The 16,134-nt window shown below is 54.3% G+C and overlaps 1 protein-coding gene across 2 annotated transcripts in view; it reads right to left on the bottom strand.

Annotated features, from left to right (window-relative positions):
• LOC111154399 (ubiquitin protein ligase E3C) overlaps positions 1 to 16,134 on the bottom strand; it is a 111,305-nt gene that overhangs the window by 19,085 nt on the left and 76,086 nt on the right. For both annotated transcript variants that reach the window (XM_022513947.1, XM_022513948.1), the window contains exon 19: positions 4,169 to 4,381. In XM_022513947.1, the coding sequence (XP_022369655.1) occupies positions 4,169 to 4,381 (213 nt within the window). The remainder of the gene's footprint in view (positions 1 to 4,168; positions 4,382 to 16,134) is intronic.

The raw sequence follows: 16,134 nt of genomic DNA, 5'->3' as shown, positions 1-16,134 counted from the left end.
GCTCCCGTCTCAGCGACGCTGGAACAGCGACCCAAGTCTCACACCGTATTGGATCGGTCCTGGGCTTCCAGGGTGAAGGCGTATTTACATCTCTCAGTATGAACCAGGGCAGCTCTCCTGCACTGTGCTTCCCGCCCCTCCTGAGTGCGGCTGGACAGCACTGGGGGGCACACGGGCTCCCCACCCAAGCGCACCCACTTCATCCTCGGGGCCCCATCCACGCCCTCTGGAAGGGCGGAAGCGCTGCTGTGACCAGCCCAGGGTCATGCGGCGTGGCAGCAGAACCAGGGCCTGAACGAGGTCTTGCGCCTCAAGTTCATGCTCTGGGCGCAGCAACACTCAGGGACCACCTTAAACCCTGAGCCCTTCCTTAGCAGAGATACGTGTACAGACTCGTGGTCTAAAATTTCACATTCGTTTTTAGGCAGGCTAACAGCCGTACTGATTTCACCGAAGAAAACAAGTTGGGGAGAAACCCTCGTATTTCCGAAAGGAAAATTAACATGACCTACCAACATAATGGAGTATTTGCATGTTAGAACTCTCTAAGTCACGGTATTTCATGTACTTAAACCCGTACAGAGGACTGTTTCTGTATCTGCCGCTGCAGGAATCCGGAAGGTGTCCCCCAAAGATCAGCTGCTTTCCAGGGACTTTCTCAGTTTCCTTGCTAGACCCTTCAGTGCAATTATCCCTCTGCGCGGCCACCCACAATCTCTTTATTCAGCGGGCACTGAATCGTCACTTCGCACTTCTGCTTCTAACCGGTTCCAGTGTTACCCGAGCTGCTCTAACGGACGCTTACGTGGGCGACGTCTCACAGTCACCGTCTATCTCAGAAGGAAAATGGGAAACACTCCCGCCAGCAGAGGCCGTGGGCAGGTCACTATAGAACCGCCCGGTGCTTTTACTTCATTGGTGAACCACGCCAGCAGGCGGCCTGAGACGGGGACCCGCGGCCTCGCTCCCGCCGTGTTCACGGTGTCCTCACGCTGTGACACACAAGTCTGACTGCGCAGAGCGAAACTTCGGCTGTTGCAGATGGAAGGGGTGGGAACAAACACAACTAAGCGAGCCATAACCAGGATGGGGCTCTGTCCTCCCCGTTCTCATCTCCTCTCCCGGCGCCAAGGTCAGTTCTCCAGAATGCCCAGAGGTGTCCAAGTGAGACAGGGAAGCAGGAGGCCAAGGTGGTGTCATTTCCCTTATTTCCACTTAGGATTTAATCCACACCTATTTCTTAAAAGGTGGCTTTTTGTTGTTGTTTTTGAAGATTTTACTTATTTGAGAGACAGTGTGAGCTCATGCACGGTGTGGGGGGAGGAGGGCAGAGGGAGAAGAGGGAGAGAGTCCCAAGCAGACCCCCTGCCGGGCACAGAGCCCCTGATGTGGGGCTCGATCTCACGACCCCGAGATCATGACCTGAGCCGAAACCAGTCGGACGCTTCATTGACTGAGCCTCCCCGGTGCCCCAGGAAAAAGTAGCCGTTTAAAGGCCAAGAAACAGACTAAAACTCAAGTACCACGAAGGCAGGCAGAACACCCAGAGTTTAGAACGAGGACGCGTAAATCTGAGTATGCTTCTCATCTCCGCTCCCGAAGACATCCCTGTTGTGGGGCCAAGCGACGGTTCAGCAGTCCCAGGATCGAATCTCAGCTTCCTGGGAAGGGAGGCTCAGGGGTTTTCTTTTTTCTTTTCTTTTTAAAGGATTTTATTTTTTTTAAGTAATCCCTACATCCAACATGGGGCTCGAGCCCACAACCTGCAGATCAAGAGTCACACATTCCTCTGACCAATCCGGGCGGGCGGCCCTCAGGTGTTTCCTTGTTACTCTTCCTGCCGGCTCTGAAACGCACGTGTTTAGCCCGCTGTACCCTGAGGAACTGAAATCCTGCAAACCAGGATTTGGAATCAAACACTGGGTCTCCTTCCGCGTATGTCCTTGCCCCTTCTAAAGCCCAAGGCCTCTAACTGTTCTCCACAACGGCAGGAGAACGCGACTCACTGGCGTCCGTCCACCTTCTCTTGTATGCCCCTAAGCTTAGCTGCTTTTTCTTTTTCCTTTTTTTTAAGAAGATTTTATTTATCTGACAGACAGAGATCACAAGTAGGCAGAGAGTCAGGCAGAGAGAGAGAGAAGGGGGGGAAGCAGGCTCCCTGCTGAGCAGGGATCTCTCCAGGATCCTGAGATCACGACCCGAGCCGAAGGCAGAGGCTTTAACCCACTGAGCCACCCAGGCGCCCCTTGACTACAGTTTTAATATGAAGTTACTTTTAAGGTTGCAAAGCTGATGACCTTTGAAAGCCTGAATTAAAAACCAGCAACAGAAATTTACAAAGATTAATGGTAATGAGCGTTCGTAGTTAGAACTATTAGATTCAGAGAAGATTACTCATCTACATAAGAATGGCAGAAACGGGGGCGCCTGGGTGGCTCAGTGGGTTAAGGCCTCTGCCTTCGGCTTGGGTCATGATCCCAGGGTCCTGGGATCGAGCCCCACATTGGGCTCTCTGCTTGGCGGGGAGCCTGCTTCCTCCTCTCTCTCTCTGCCTCTGCCTACTTGTGATCTCTATCTGTCAAATAAATAAATAAAATCTTTAAAAAAAAAAAAAAAAAGAATGGCAGAAACGCTGCTTCTCCCTACAAAACAGAGCTGTTTGTCTAAAAACCAAAAATTAGAGAAGCACGTTGGCCACTTTAAAATCTGGTAAAACGAGACATTAACAAGTACGACTTCAAAGGTCCTCCAACAATCCGGTTTGTCGTACACGTTAAAAAAGGTTTTGCAAATTAGGGAACCATCTGAACGTATGCTAATGTACACAAAAAGTACGCCAAATGCCCCCCACGCCAACCGCCCATTTTAGCAAGTCCCACCTGGTGGCCAGTCTAGCCCATCTCTACCTCCCCCCACGGCTCCGATCTCATTGCACTGCAAGGAAACCCCGGGTGTCAGCAATCCTTCCACGCTTAGTGTGTGGTACAAGAACATTCCTAGCATACTCTTCCTAACAGCTAAAAAGTGGAAATAACTCAAATGTCCGTCAACTGGGAGACTGGCGTCCCCACACGACGGAGCGCCGCTCAGCTGGACAGAGGGACGAGCAGGGGCTCCTACGGCAAGGGAAAGCAGCAGCCACCAAGGGCCACGGCCACAGGGTTCCCGTCCCGCGCCGCACCTGGGGTAGCCGAGCGTGCTCAGCAGGCAGGTCGTGCTCACCGATGCGGGGTGGGATGGGCCTGCTAATGTGCACCGGCTTCTCTGGGGAGAGGGCGGCACACCCGGAACGCGCTGACCTGCGCCGTCCTCAAAAGCGTGATTCTGTGGTATGCAAATCATGCCCCAACAGTGCTGTCTTCTAAAAAAATCAGTTTCGATCTCTAACATGTAGGGGTTTTTTGTTTGTTTGTTTTTAAGAAGAATAAAGACATGGGGCACCTGGGTGGCTCCAATGGTTAAGTGTCTGCCTTCGGCTCAGGTCGTGATCTCAGGGTTCTGGGATTGAGCCCCATGTTGGGCTCCCTGCTCGGCTGGGAGTGTGCTTCTCCCTCTCCCTCTGCTGCTCCCTGTGCTCATGCTGTCTCTTCCTCTCAAATGAATAAATAAAATGTTTTTTAAAAAGGGGGCACATGGGTGGCTCAGTCGTTGGGCATCTGCCTTCGGCTCAGGTCGTGATTCCAGGGTCCTGGGATCGAGCCCCGCATTGGGCTCCTTGCTCAGTGGGAAGCCTGCTTCTCCCTCTCCCACTCCCCCTGCTTGTGTTCCTTCTCTCGCTGTGTCTCTCTCTGTCAAACAGGTAGACAAAATCTTAAAAAAAAAAAAAAAAAGGATAAAGACAGCAAGACCAACCAGACTGATCACGCAGGCCAGCGGTCGGGGTCAGAGCACCCGAGGTCCACTGAGAATGGGCAAGGAACAGAGGTGCACAGGGACCCTTGGGGCTCCTGTCGAGAAGGGGCTACCCTCAGTCCCCGGGGCCAAGAGCCAGACGAGCAGCAGGCCCAGGAAGAGAATCCCAGAGGACTGGGGCCATGGCCCATGCGTCTCCAGCCCCCCATGCCCCACGTCGAGCCCTCCAGGCACTGGACGGCACCGGAGCACTTCCACACGGGAGGACACCCACCGCCCCGCGGGAACGCCAGCAGCATCAGAACAGGCCCCTCACCTGCGCCTCCCCCAGGTCGTTGTTCACCACGGTGAAGTTCAGCCCCAGCTCCTCTACATCGCCTTCATAGCTCTTGAGGAAAAGCAGATTCTTGTACACTTCAGGGTCGAGCGAGGCCAGATGATGGATGTCCACATCCGCGCTGGTGCCGAGCAGTTTGGACAGGAAGAAGCCGGCGAAGGGCAGTTCCACGAGCATGTTTTCATAGAGCGCCTGCAAATGAGAACATGGAGCAGTGGTTAGCGTCGGAGGGGCTCCTCTCTCAGCCTGCCCACCACTGAAGCCACCCACTCCGAGATTCCGCAGAACCCGGACGGACCGCAGACACGCTCCTCGCCATGCCCGCGATGGCGGGTGCGGACACCGGCGGGCATCCTCCACACGAGGCCAGGCTGGCCGCCCGGTACGTGTGTGCAGGGCATCGTACGTGCTAACGCGGACGCGGAGTGCACTTCGGGGTGCCTCGCAGAGTGTGCGCGCCCATGGACACTCCAGGGCCACATCGCCCGTGTGGCCACGGAGGGGCACGTGTTCCTGCAGACGCTTCGCAGGCATCGGGGGCTCTGAGGGCTGCTCGGCGAAGCCCCTTGCGGGGGGCTTGGAACGACAGCTCAGCACCTTGGAGCTCTGTGGGCCAGAAGTCTAACTCCGGGTGGCAGCAGGCACATCCCCTTGGCAGGCCTCCTTGTCTTCTCTGCTGTTGCTGACTGTACCCTGTGGCCCCTGGCTTTTGGCTGAGTCACTCCAAACTCGGCCTCTTCGAGAGGCCGTCTTCCCTGGGTGCGTGTCTGCATCTCCCCCCACTTCTCTCACAGAGACCAGTCACTGGCTTTGGGGAGCCACTCCTAACCCGGTGTGACTCACAGGAAAGGTTCACTGGCAAATAACATCAGGTTCACAGGTACGGGGGATTAGGATGGAACCCCATCTTTTTGGGGGTCACAATTCAACCCACGACCACAGGCTAGACCGGCTCGGTGGCCACTTCCCCACTCGGACTTTGTAGCAAAGAAGGAACATAGCGTGTGCATGAGTGAGGGCAGCTGTGCGCGGGCTGGACCGCATGTGATTCTCAATGTCATGAAATACTATTCTTCTGACTTTTCCAGCCCCCAGGAGGAAAATCATTCTCAGCACCTGACCACACAACCTGCCCCGCCCCGCCCAAAGACGAAGGGACCAGGCCCTGGGGCTCACAGGCACTTGTGCGGCCACGGTGGGTGAGCGTGTGGCGGAGCTGGCGTCAAACCCAGACGCCCCGACGGAGGACTTCTCCACTCGGAGTTACTGCCCACTGTTCTGCTGAAGGGCCACATGCATAACTGTCTTTTTACTTGTGTATGTTAAAGCATGATTTCCACAGAGTAAAATAAATTGTACAACCTCTAAGAGTACAGCCAGACGAATTACCTGGTCGTGCCCGTGCAGCGGCCACTTGGGTGAAGATACAGAGCACCTCCCCTCCCCCAACTTCCTATGAGAGCTCCCTCCTGTCCCTCACGTCAACCCCCTTCTGTGGCCACCCCCACCCCCAAAACCCCCTCCAAGGGCATCAGACAGCCCTTGTCTGCCTCCTCACTATGTAAGGCTATTCGTTTTTTCACATGAGGCCATGCAGCATCTCCAGCCCTGGGCCTGCTGATGGATGTGGGGGTTGCGTCCCATCTGGGGCTAGGGTAAAGAAAGCTGCTGGACCATCAGTGCGAGGCTTTCTGTGGGTCTGCGCTCTGCTTCCTTAAGGACAGACTGAAGACCTGCTGACCCAGGGGGAGTGCCAGGCATGGGTGTGTTCAGCTGCATCGGGAAAGGACACGCTGTTTTCCAAGCACAACCATGTCCCACCATGACCAGCAATGCAGGAAGCTTCCAGCTGGTCCAGACCCTTGTTGATGATCAGTGTTGTCAGCCTTTTTAAAGTTCAGTTATGGGGCGCCTGGGTGGCTCAGTGGGTTAAGCCGCTGCCTTCGGCTCAGGTCATGATCTCAGGGTCCTGGGATTGAGTCCCGAATCGGGCTCTCTGCTCACCAGGGAGCCTGCCTCCTCCTCTCTCTCTGCCTGCCTCTCTGCCTACTTGTGATCTCTCTCTGTGTCAAATAAATAAAATCTTTAATTTAAAAAAAAGAAAAAAAAAAAGTTCAGTTATCCTGGTTTGTAAGAGGGGGTATCTCACTATGGTTTTAATCTGCATTTCCCGGATGACCGGTGGTGCTAGATAAATTCAGTGACTATTACTATATTCATCTCCAGATTCTCTGTCCACAGGCTGGGGGTCAAGGGATGCAGGTTTTCCAACATGACGGCAGGTTCATCTTGCATGCTAAATACGCCTATGGTCTAAAGCTGTAAAATGCAACGAGGGATCAGAAGTGGGTTGTAAAGTTTTCAGAAACATTCTTATTTTCTTCTACATAGGAGAATACGTTCTAATGTACCCAAGCTACTACGTGCTGAGGCCAGCTCCAGGCCAGGTGCCACGCTCAGCACACACCAGCTGTGTCCTCTCCATCCGGCCTATCTGGAAGGTCTCCTAAGCAGAAAGCAACAGTCCCTCTTCTACAGAAGCCGAGGGGAAACCTGGCCCTTTCTGCTTGTATAAGTGTGGTCTGCAGAGACGTGAGAACGACAGGGAGAGCGGACTCACCACCCCCACGCAGTAGCTGGGCTGCAGGAGACAGCCTGAGGCACACATTCTCTTCTGGGGGACGGCAGGGGGCCCCGCTGCAGGAAGTACTCAGGGAGCTGTGCCGCAGACGTATGCAGAGATCTTCTCTAAGTCGCCGCTGGAAGACCCAAGGGTCACCAGGCTGCGCCGGGAACGCCGCCCCCAGAACGCTGCCACAAAACCAAACTGTCATCCCGGGGGCGGTCATTCAGCGGTTCACTTGACCCTGTCCACACACGCAAGAGGTGAGCCACGAGGCTCTGGTGATGCAGCTGTGCAAGCGAACTTACAGGAGACTGGCAGCTCCCGGGGGCCGGGGCTCCAGCCCTCCGAGCCACCAGCCCCCGTGCCACCCTTTGAGTTGGGCCTGGGAGCCCTGCCCTGGCGACGGGGACTCAGCTGGGTCATGTCCCTGTGCACCCTTTCCGCATGGGCAACAGGCGGTGGGGGCACCAGTCTGTACACCCCCGAGCCTTAACACGCCAAGAAACGGACCCTCACGCAGGGGCTTCCCAGTCCCTCCTACGCCCCCAGGAATGCTCAGGTTCACCTTGAGTGAGACCCACACTTTCAAGTCTCTTCCACTCTCAGGACTGGAAGGAACCAGAAAAGAGCCCTTAAACATGGTCCTGCACTGGGTTCTCGCCTCAGAACGCCACTGGCGCCCAGCGCGGATGAGCCCTTCTCCCTGAGGTGAATGCACTGAGGACGCCGGGTTCACTCTGTTAACTACGTACTTCATGGTGCCCCCCGGCCCATCGGACTCAGATGTTCTCTGTCTGCCAGGGAAACGGAACTGTTACGTCCCCGGGCTTCTATTTCTGATCTGAAGACTAATGAGCACCAATTAGTTCTGAAAATGCGGCGGAACAGGACTTGTGAGTGAGAAAATGAGCAACACGGCGGCGGCCAGCACTTAACCTGTCCACTGGTAACGCCAAGAAGGAGCTGTTCTGAGAAACTGCAGTTTGCTCGGTTAAGAACGGCTAACGCTATAACCTGCAGCCCTCAGGAATCCCATTATTTCCAAATGAGTGATGGCCTCAAAGCCAAGAAGAAGGTTCTGTCCCAGCTGTCACGATTGATTCCAGGTGTTGAAGGAAAGCGTCACCCGGACAGCGGACTTTAAAGCAAACCGGGAGCGTAAATCATGGGACGCTCGATACGTAAGGTCATTGTTTGCCACTTCCGCATCAGTAACAATAAACCAGGGAAATCCGTTAGATGGATCCGAGCTACCTGAATTTTAAACAGAAATCCCACTGTGACTCATAAAATGTAAATGCCGAGGTGCGATTTTTTACGTAAGGCAGGTTTAGGCCTTCAGAGCATTTAATACACAAGCACTAATGAGTGATAGCACTAAGAAGTCTGATTGCATCAGCTAAATGGATTATAAATTAAATTTCCATAATGTATGCAACTTAGATACAAATGAAAGCGTAAATCAAGGTATTTTCTAAACACAGGTTAATTATACAGTTTCAAAACTGCCTATTTTTTATGCAAAATAATCCACTTAGCATTTTTCACCCTGGCCTTGGTTCTCAGCCGGCTGAACCACGGCTGTCCCAGAAGCTCATCAATCACGACTCGTCGGGGAAAGAGTCGCAATAGGTATATGGAAAAAACCTGTAACGTATTTTTCAGCTGTCTGTCCTTTATGAGTGTTTATAGCTAGAAATTGTGCCAAAATGATTTGAAATAAAAAGGATTAATTACAGTAGAAGCCTTTTAATATAAGTGAGTCCGTCGCAATGCGGTTAATGCTGTGGCACTGCTGGGAGAGTGAGTGGGAGCCGCACGGGCACTTCTGTTTGCTGCCAAAGAACGTCAGTAATTTACTACATTAAGAATCAATAAAAAAATAATGCTTTTCAAATGCATCTCTATCAATCTTCAGGTAGTTCTAAAGCGAACGTTTATAACTTAATCTAAAAACTATATCAGAGTTGTCTTGTGTTAAAGCCACCCTAACTGAGCAAAATGTTGATAATTTTAATTATTTCAGATCATGCTAACCTTGGAGTTTATTTTTTTTTTATTTTTTTTTAAAGATTTTATTTATTTATTTGACAGAGAGAAATCACAAGTAGGCAGAGAGGCAGGCAGAGAGAGAGGAGGAAGCAGGCTCCCTGTTGAGCAGAAAGCCCGATGTGGGGCTTGAACCCAGGACCTGGGATCATGACCTGAGCCGAAGGCAGCGGCTTAACCCACTGAGCCACCCAGGCGCCCTAACCTTGGAGTTTAAAAAAATAAAAAAAGAAATGTACAGAAGGATGTGGGCTGGTCGTGCTGTCTACGTAACAGCTGTTCTTCCACAAGAGCAACCGAGCAGGAAGCACGGCCTCCATGTGGGACTGCTGTGGTTTTCAGGACCAGAAACTCCCACAGGGCAGAAAACACCCCTCATCCTTAATGCCCGAGTCTACGTACAACATGCGGCATCCCAGTCATTTGAGAGACATCTATTAAGTGACAACTATGGCCTTGGGACTACTTTCCACCTTTGGATTCCACAACCGTGAATTTGTTTGCAGAAACCCATTTCTTCTCTTCTGAGACACTTCAGGTTATGCACAACTATGTATGTGTCACGCTTCATTTCAAACCCTGGGTCTTCGCAATCCCATCCCAGAGGTCTTCCCACACTGCTCACAGCTCTCGTCGGCACAGTGGCGGCGCTGCCCAATGTTCAGATCTGCGCTATGGGGCCATGTCCCATTGTCCCCATGTTTCTCCTGCACGCCGTCACCACCCAAGACAGCGAGGCAGCCCCTCCAGCTCCACACTCTCTTACACTCTTGGACATCCTACAGTACTTCTCAAAATAGGGACTCTGGAATGCCTGGGTGGGTCACTGAAGCATTCATCTGCCTTCGGCTCAGGTCATGATCCTGGGGTCCTGCGATGGAGCCCCGTGTTGGGCTCCTTGCTCAGTGGGGAGCCCGCTTCCTCCTCCACCTGCTGCTCCCTGGGCTTATCTTTTTTTTTTTTTTTTTTAAGATTTTATTTATTTATTTGACACAGAGAGAGAGATCACAAGTAGTCAGAGCAGCAGGCAGAGAGAGAGGGGGAAGCAGGCTCCCCGCCGAGCAGAGAGCCTGATGCGGGGCTTGATCCCAGGACCTTGAGACCTTGACTTGAGCCAAAGGCAGAGGCTTAACCTACTGAGCCCCCCAGGAGCCCCTCCCTGGGCTTGTCTTGCCCTCTCTCTCCCTAATAGATAGATAAATAAATGAAATCTTAAAAAACAGAAACAGAACATGGGGCACCTGGGTGGCTCAGTGGGTTAAGCCTCTGCCTTCAGCTCAGGTCATGATCCCAGGATCCTGGGATCGAGCCCCGCATCGGGCCCTCTGCTCCACAGGGAATCTGCTTCCTCCTCTCTCTCTGCCTGCCTGCCTACTTGTGATCTCTGTCAAGTAAATAAATAAAATCTTAAAAAAAAAAAAAAAAAAAAAACCAGAAACAAAACAAAACAAAAACCAACCCAGAACAAAAAACCCTGAAACAGTGACTCTGTCCATTCACAATTCAGCAAATGTCGGAGCAGGGTCCAGTGGCTCTGGTGTTCAGAGAAAAGGCATCACTGAAACCCTGAGCTTCAAGGCAGGGTGCTGGCACGGCCCTCCTCTTCCCTGCAGAGGCTCCCAAGTGGCCTGGAGCAGAGCGCCTGGGCCCTGCCCATGGCCCGAGAGCCCTTCTGAGACCGGCCCTCCCGCGCCTCCCGTCACACCAGCAGCACAGGGCGCTGAGCGGGGGCTCCTCGGGCCACACCAGCCACTCAGGCCGGAAGAAAAGCCTTCCCTGAGGACAGGCCTTCTCTTGCTCAGGCCAACTGCCAGTGTGCACTTGATGCTTTGGCAGCTTTAGTTTACAAAACCGTCCTCTTTCAGAAACCCGCAGGGGATCCTGGTGGGTGGGGCATGAAGGTCCAGTTCTCAGATCCTATCTTCCTCGCTGGACACCCGGAGATGGAGCCGCGCCATGGGGTGAGCTGGCTGAGCCGAGCGCCGAGGCTTCCCTGCCGCGTGCGTCTCACCGCGCTCTCCCGGCTCCGCCCGCTCTGCCCACAGAGGCATTTCTGGAAGACCAGGAACCAAAAGGTTCGCCAAAGTGACCCACCACGAGAGTGACTACCTGGGAGATGTGGGACAGTTGTTACGTCCCTGCCTCTGAAAGATTCATCAGGAGTTGAGGAAACCACGGAGGCTCCATTAAAGGACCCCACATGGCAGAACCATCTTCACTAGCGAAAAGGAAACATTTCTCAGGTTTGAAGATTTTTTTACCACACAGGATAGTAAAATATAGACAGAAATCTGCCACCCTCCCTCCCTTGAAATTCGAGGATATGGATGTCCCTCCAGGATAAGTAACTTCGCTGTGGCCGGGCACTGAGAACTTCTCCTACAGGCTGGTGACACACAGCGTGGCTATAGCTCCTCTGGCCGAAACCACCCCCAGAACCCCAGCCCACAGCGAGTTCTCCTTCCGCTAACTCCTCTGACACGTTCCGGCTCGAGCAAAATCACGGCATCACACTGTTTTTTGGTAACAGCTCTCCTGAGACAGGATTCACGTACCGGACAATCCACTCATCTAAAGTGAACAAGCCAATGGCTCTCACTCTTACACAACCATCAGCACGATTAACTTCCGCACACTTTCATCGCCAGCCAAAGAAACACTTCACTCCGTCGTGGGCCTCCTTTCTCGCACCCTCCCAGCCTGCGACGATCATTATCGACTTTCTCACTGCACAGATCTCCCTCTCTGGACATTTCAGATGGACGGATCCCCTGGCGGTGGTCTCTGTGATTCGCGCTCGTCACGGAGCCTGTTCTGCCCTGGTGTCCCCGCGGCCGTCAGGACTCCCTCCTTCCCACGGCCAAGTCGTTGCCAGTGGAGTGGATGCACCGAGTCTGTTCTCCTTCGTCAGATGATGGACATTCGACCCATTTCTCCGTGTGGGCTTTTACAGAGGAAGCCACCGTGAGCACTTTCTGCCTGAACACAAGCTGGTTGGCCCAGAAGGCAGGTCTGTGTGACCTGGACCAACCCGCCCGTGTCCCGAGGGGCCGCACTGACGCGTGCGCGCTGCTTCCCCACATCCTGGCCAGCACCAGGTGCCTCCTTCCGTCCCCGTGGGCATGAGGTGGTCTTGCGCTGCGGTTTAGGTGTGCGCTTTCCTGATGACTAATGAGGGCGAGCACGTTTTCATGTGTTTTACGGCTCACTCGTTTACCTTCTTTGGAGAAATATCCATTCGGGTCCTTTGCCCATCCTAAAATTAGATTCTCTGTATCATGGAGGCCCTGCTCTATCCTAGTCCAAGTCTCTTATCAGATAGGAATGCGAATACTTCCTCCTTTCAGTTTCTGGATGGTGTTCTTTGGAGCAAAAAGTTTCTGATGAAGTCCAACCTATTTTTTTCTTTTTGTGTTTCTGGTTTCGTTTCTAAGAAAAAAGGATTATTCCCGACAATATTGCAATGTTTAGCACTGTTTGCAGGGTGGGCTGTGCTAGACTTTTTTTTTTTTTTTTTTTTTAAAGATTTGTTGGGGTGCCTGGGTGACTTAGTAGTTTAGGCCTCTGCCTTCGGCTCAGGTCATGATCCCAGGGTCCTGAGATTGAACCCCACATCGAAGCAGCGGGAAGCCTGCTTCTCCCTCTCCCTCTGCTGCTGCTCCACCCACCTATACTCTCCCTCTGTCAAATAAATAAATAAAATCTTAATAAATAAATAAAAATCTGTTTATTTACTTGAGAGAGAGAACAGGTACGCAGGGGAGAGGCCGAGGGGGAGAAGTGGCCTTACACGCCTGCCACCCCCTGTCTCTGGCTTTGACTCTCCTGTGGCTGGGCCTCCTGCATTCCTCCCAGAGCTACCAGCTCCCTGCCCTTGAACCTGACTTAGGGCCGTCTCCTGCACACTCTGACCCTGACCTTGACCTGGCAGCCGCCTCCCATCCACTCTCCTGTGCCTTTCTGTCTCTCTGCCACCTGCTGTCTTCTGTCCCAGCCAGGCACCCAGTCTTCAGGCCTGTCCTGAGTGTCCCTCCCTGATCTGGTTTCAAGCACCCCACACTCGGACTCCTTCCTGCCCAGTGTACGCGGCCCCCACCACTAACCACAACACCATACCTCGTCTTGCCGCCTTCTTGTTCCCTGCCCTCAGATCCTCATGACCAGCCTCCTCTGACAGCCCAGATTTAAAGGTTCATGGCCATGATCACATCTTGTGCCCTCGACTCCCCTGTACCCAGCTCACCCGGCAAACACCGCCCACCCCGGGTTCAACCTACCGCCACACCTGCGTCAGTGCCCCCCTCAATGATGCCGCCGCCTCGAGGGGGCCTGCCCACCCCCCGCCAGCAGTCCTCAGACTCCGCGGGGATCACATGCAGGCTGCTGGGCCCAGCAGGCCAGGGGCAGAGTCCACGAAAAGGCTTGACCGACAAGCCCCACGCAGGACCGCTCTCGGGAACCAGCCCTCGAGACTCCTACTGCCTCCTCACCCCACTGTCCGTCCCCACCTTCACCCGACCAAGGGTCTCAAGGGAGCGGACGCACTCAGAAGGACCGTCCGTGGGCTCTCCGCTCCCACACGCGCGCCCCACGCTCCGGCCCCGCTTTCGCACAAACAGCCCAAGCCCCACCAGGGCGCCTCCCCAGTGCGGCCGCCGCACGGCCCCGGCGCCAACACCCGGCCCGCTCTGCGCTCGGCGCGGCTAAACCCCGTGCGGGCCCCGCTGAAGCCACCGCGAGATCCTCTCCGGAGACGCGCTGCTCCGAGCTGCCTGTCCAGCGCTGGCCTCCCCGCCGCGGCCGCGCGGAGTCTGCTGCAGGACAGCGCCATCGGGCACTCGGCCCGACAGAGCAGCTCAGCAGCCGTCCCCCGAGAAAGTGCCTGGTGCCTGGCAAGAGAAAGCGCCATTGCTGGCCTGGGCCCCGCGGAGAAGGCCCAGCCCGCTCGTCTGCGCCGTCCTCCCAGCCCGTCCAGAACTGCTGGGGCTCGGGCGCCCCGAGCTCAGACGACACACCCCCGTCCATCCGCGGCCGCACGTCTGGGGGCATCTGGGCCGTGTGGGCCCACGGCGTGCAGCGGGGCCGGAGCCTCTCCCGCGTCCGGCGACACGAGCGGCTCCAGAGCTTGGGGCTCGGCCCATGACCGGGCACTTCGGGGAGACACGGCCCCGTGCGCCGAGGCTCCACGCAAGCCTCCCGAGCACAGCGAGGGCTCCCCTCTCGGGCTTGTGTCTGACACCACCTGTCGTCTCGCCCTGGAAGCGCGCCGTGATGCGGCCTCGGAAACACCATGCTCACGCGGTTGCTCCCGCAGCCTCCGGCAGCCTCTGAACTCTCGGCCCGGCCTGGGACTCAGCTCTGCGCTTCCGCCTCCGGCTACTCCCGTGCCTTGGGCAGCACCGCAGGGTCTCACCACCCTAAGCCCCACCTGAGTGCTGGCTCAGCTCGGACCATGCCCCCCACCTCGAGGCCCCCACCCTCAACGGCACACTCTGCTGGCCTCTCGGGGCCTCAGGAGAAACAGGCACCTCCTCACCCCTTCCCAAGTCCCCCCACGTGGCTGACGACCCTCCATTCTCTGGTTGCGTGTAGCCCCGCTGCCCCTCCCCCCACACCCCCACATCTGGATTTTTAGCAAACCCCCTCGGGTCTTCTCTCCACCACCACATCCCAGGACGAAGGAGCTCATGACCAATCAACCTGGGGGCCGGGGGCGCCTCACATGGGTCTCTCTGTGTGACTTCTGCTGCTGTCGAAGCTCCTCGTCACGGCAGAGGCAAGGGGACCCGCTGAACCGAATTCACACCCCATCACTGCTCCACTGCTGAAACCAGCAACCCCGGCGGCCTGGTCTCACTCAAGAGCTTCGGCGCAGAGACCACTTGCTGGCTCCCAGGCGAAGCTGATCGCTGCCACAGGAACGAGAGCGACACTGTCCGTCTTTACTTGGTCCACTTCTCAAAAAATTACTAATTTGCTAATTCTAAATTAGTATTTTTAAAAAGATCTCACTTATTTCAGAGAGAGAAAAAGCGTGCGTGCGCGTGCAGGCGCACACCTAAGCGGGACAGAGGGAGAGGGACGAGCAGGCTCCCTGACAAGCACGGGGCCCGAGGCAGGCTCGGTCTCCGCACCCTGAGACCACGGCCTGAGCTGACGTCAGGAGTTGAACGCTGAACTGGCTGTGCCCCCGGCACCCCCTCCCCAAATCAGTACTTAAATGTTCAGAAGGAATGTCCTTGCTTCAGAAGCACATATACTAAGTGCTCAGAGGGAACGACGTGGGCTTTATGTTATTTTGGGTATTTACTGTTCTTACTGCACAAATGAAGACCAGAGATGAGCAGCAGACGTAAAGCAGGACCAGCAAGCCTGTGTTGCCAATGTTCTTTCTTTCTTTCTTTTTTTAAAGATTTTATTTATTTGACAGAGATCACAAGCAGGCAGAGAGGCAGGCACAGAGAGAGAGGAGGAAGCAGGCTCCCTGCCAAGCAGAGAGCCCGATGTGGGGCTGGATCCCAGGACCCTGAGACCATGACCCGAGCCGAAGGCAGACACCCAACAACTGAGCCCCCCAGGCGGCCCTGTTTCTAATTCTCACGGTGACGATTCAGCATGGCTTAGAGAAAGGAAAATGGCTTCAGTATAATGATACTGATCTGCACTTAATCAGCGTCAAATTTATGAGAAGGGACAGCTTAACAGTGAGCATGCTCTATACTTCACTCAGGAGCAGAAAGAATTTTGGTAAGTATCTCAGAGGAGCTAAAGCTACAGCAATACTTTTAGGTTGTGGAATCAACTGAATTCTGGAACATATGTGTGACTTTTACCATACAATCTAACTTAATTCGCTTTTATTTCCCATTCAGTTTTGAAGAAATAAAATGAACGTAGACAGAACGCCATGGCCTTGACGGACAGGAGGAAGAGTGCAGAGAGGGGAGCCCTTCGTTGTTGAAGGGGCAGACTGGAAACCGTGGGTATCGGCAGCCGTGAGGGCCGGCCCGGTCCTCAGAAGGGGCAGGAGTCCAACAAAGGGACCACTTTTAAGTTGTGATGGTCTTTGATTTTTCTGCTTCCAAAAAAAGTTAAAGGTCAAGGAGAGCAAACTCATAATGAACCATCCACTGTGGGGAACTGGGAGATCCAGGGAAAGCTTGCTTGTGAAATTTGCTGACATCAAAGTAAAAAAAGTCTTAACATTGATTGGAAGGCTTGGGCTAAGCACAGAATGATCAACTATTTGCTGAATATTATGTTTAAAAAA

Source organism: Enhydra lutris, unplaced genomic scaffold (genome assembly GCF_002288905.1).
Source record: "Enhydra lutris kenyoni isolate GAN:26980312 unplaced genomic scaffold, ASM228890v2 scaffoldscaffold37, whole genome shotgun sequence".
Lineage (NCBI taxonomy): Eukaryota > Metazoa > Chordata > Mammalia > Carnivora > Mustelidae > Enhydra > Enhydra lutris.
The sequence above is the reverse complement of the archived record's forward strand: the minus strand, read 5'-3'. Positions and strand labels throughout refer to the sequence as shown.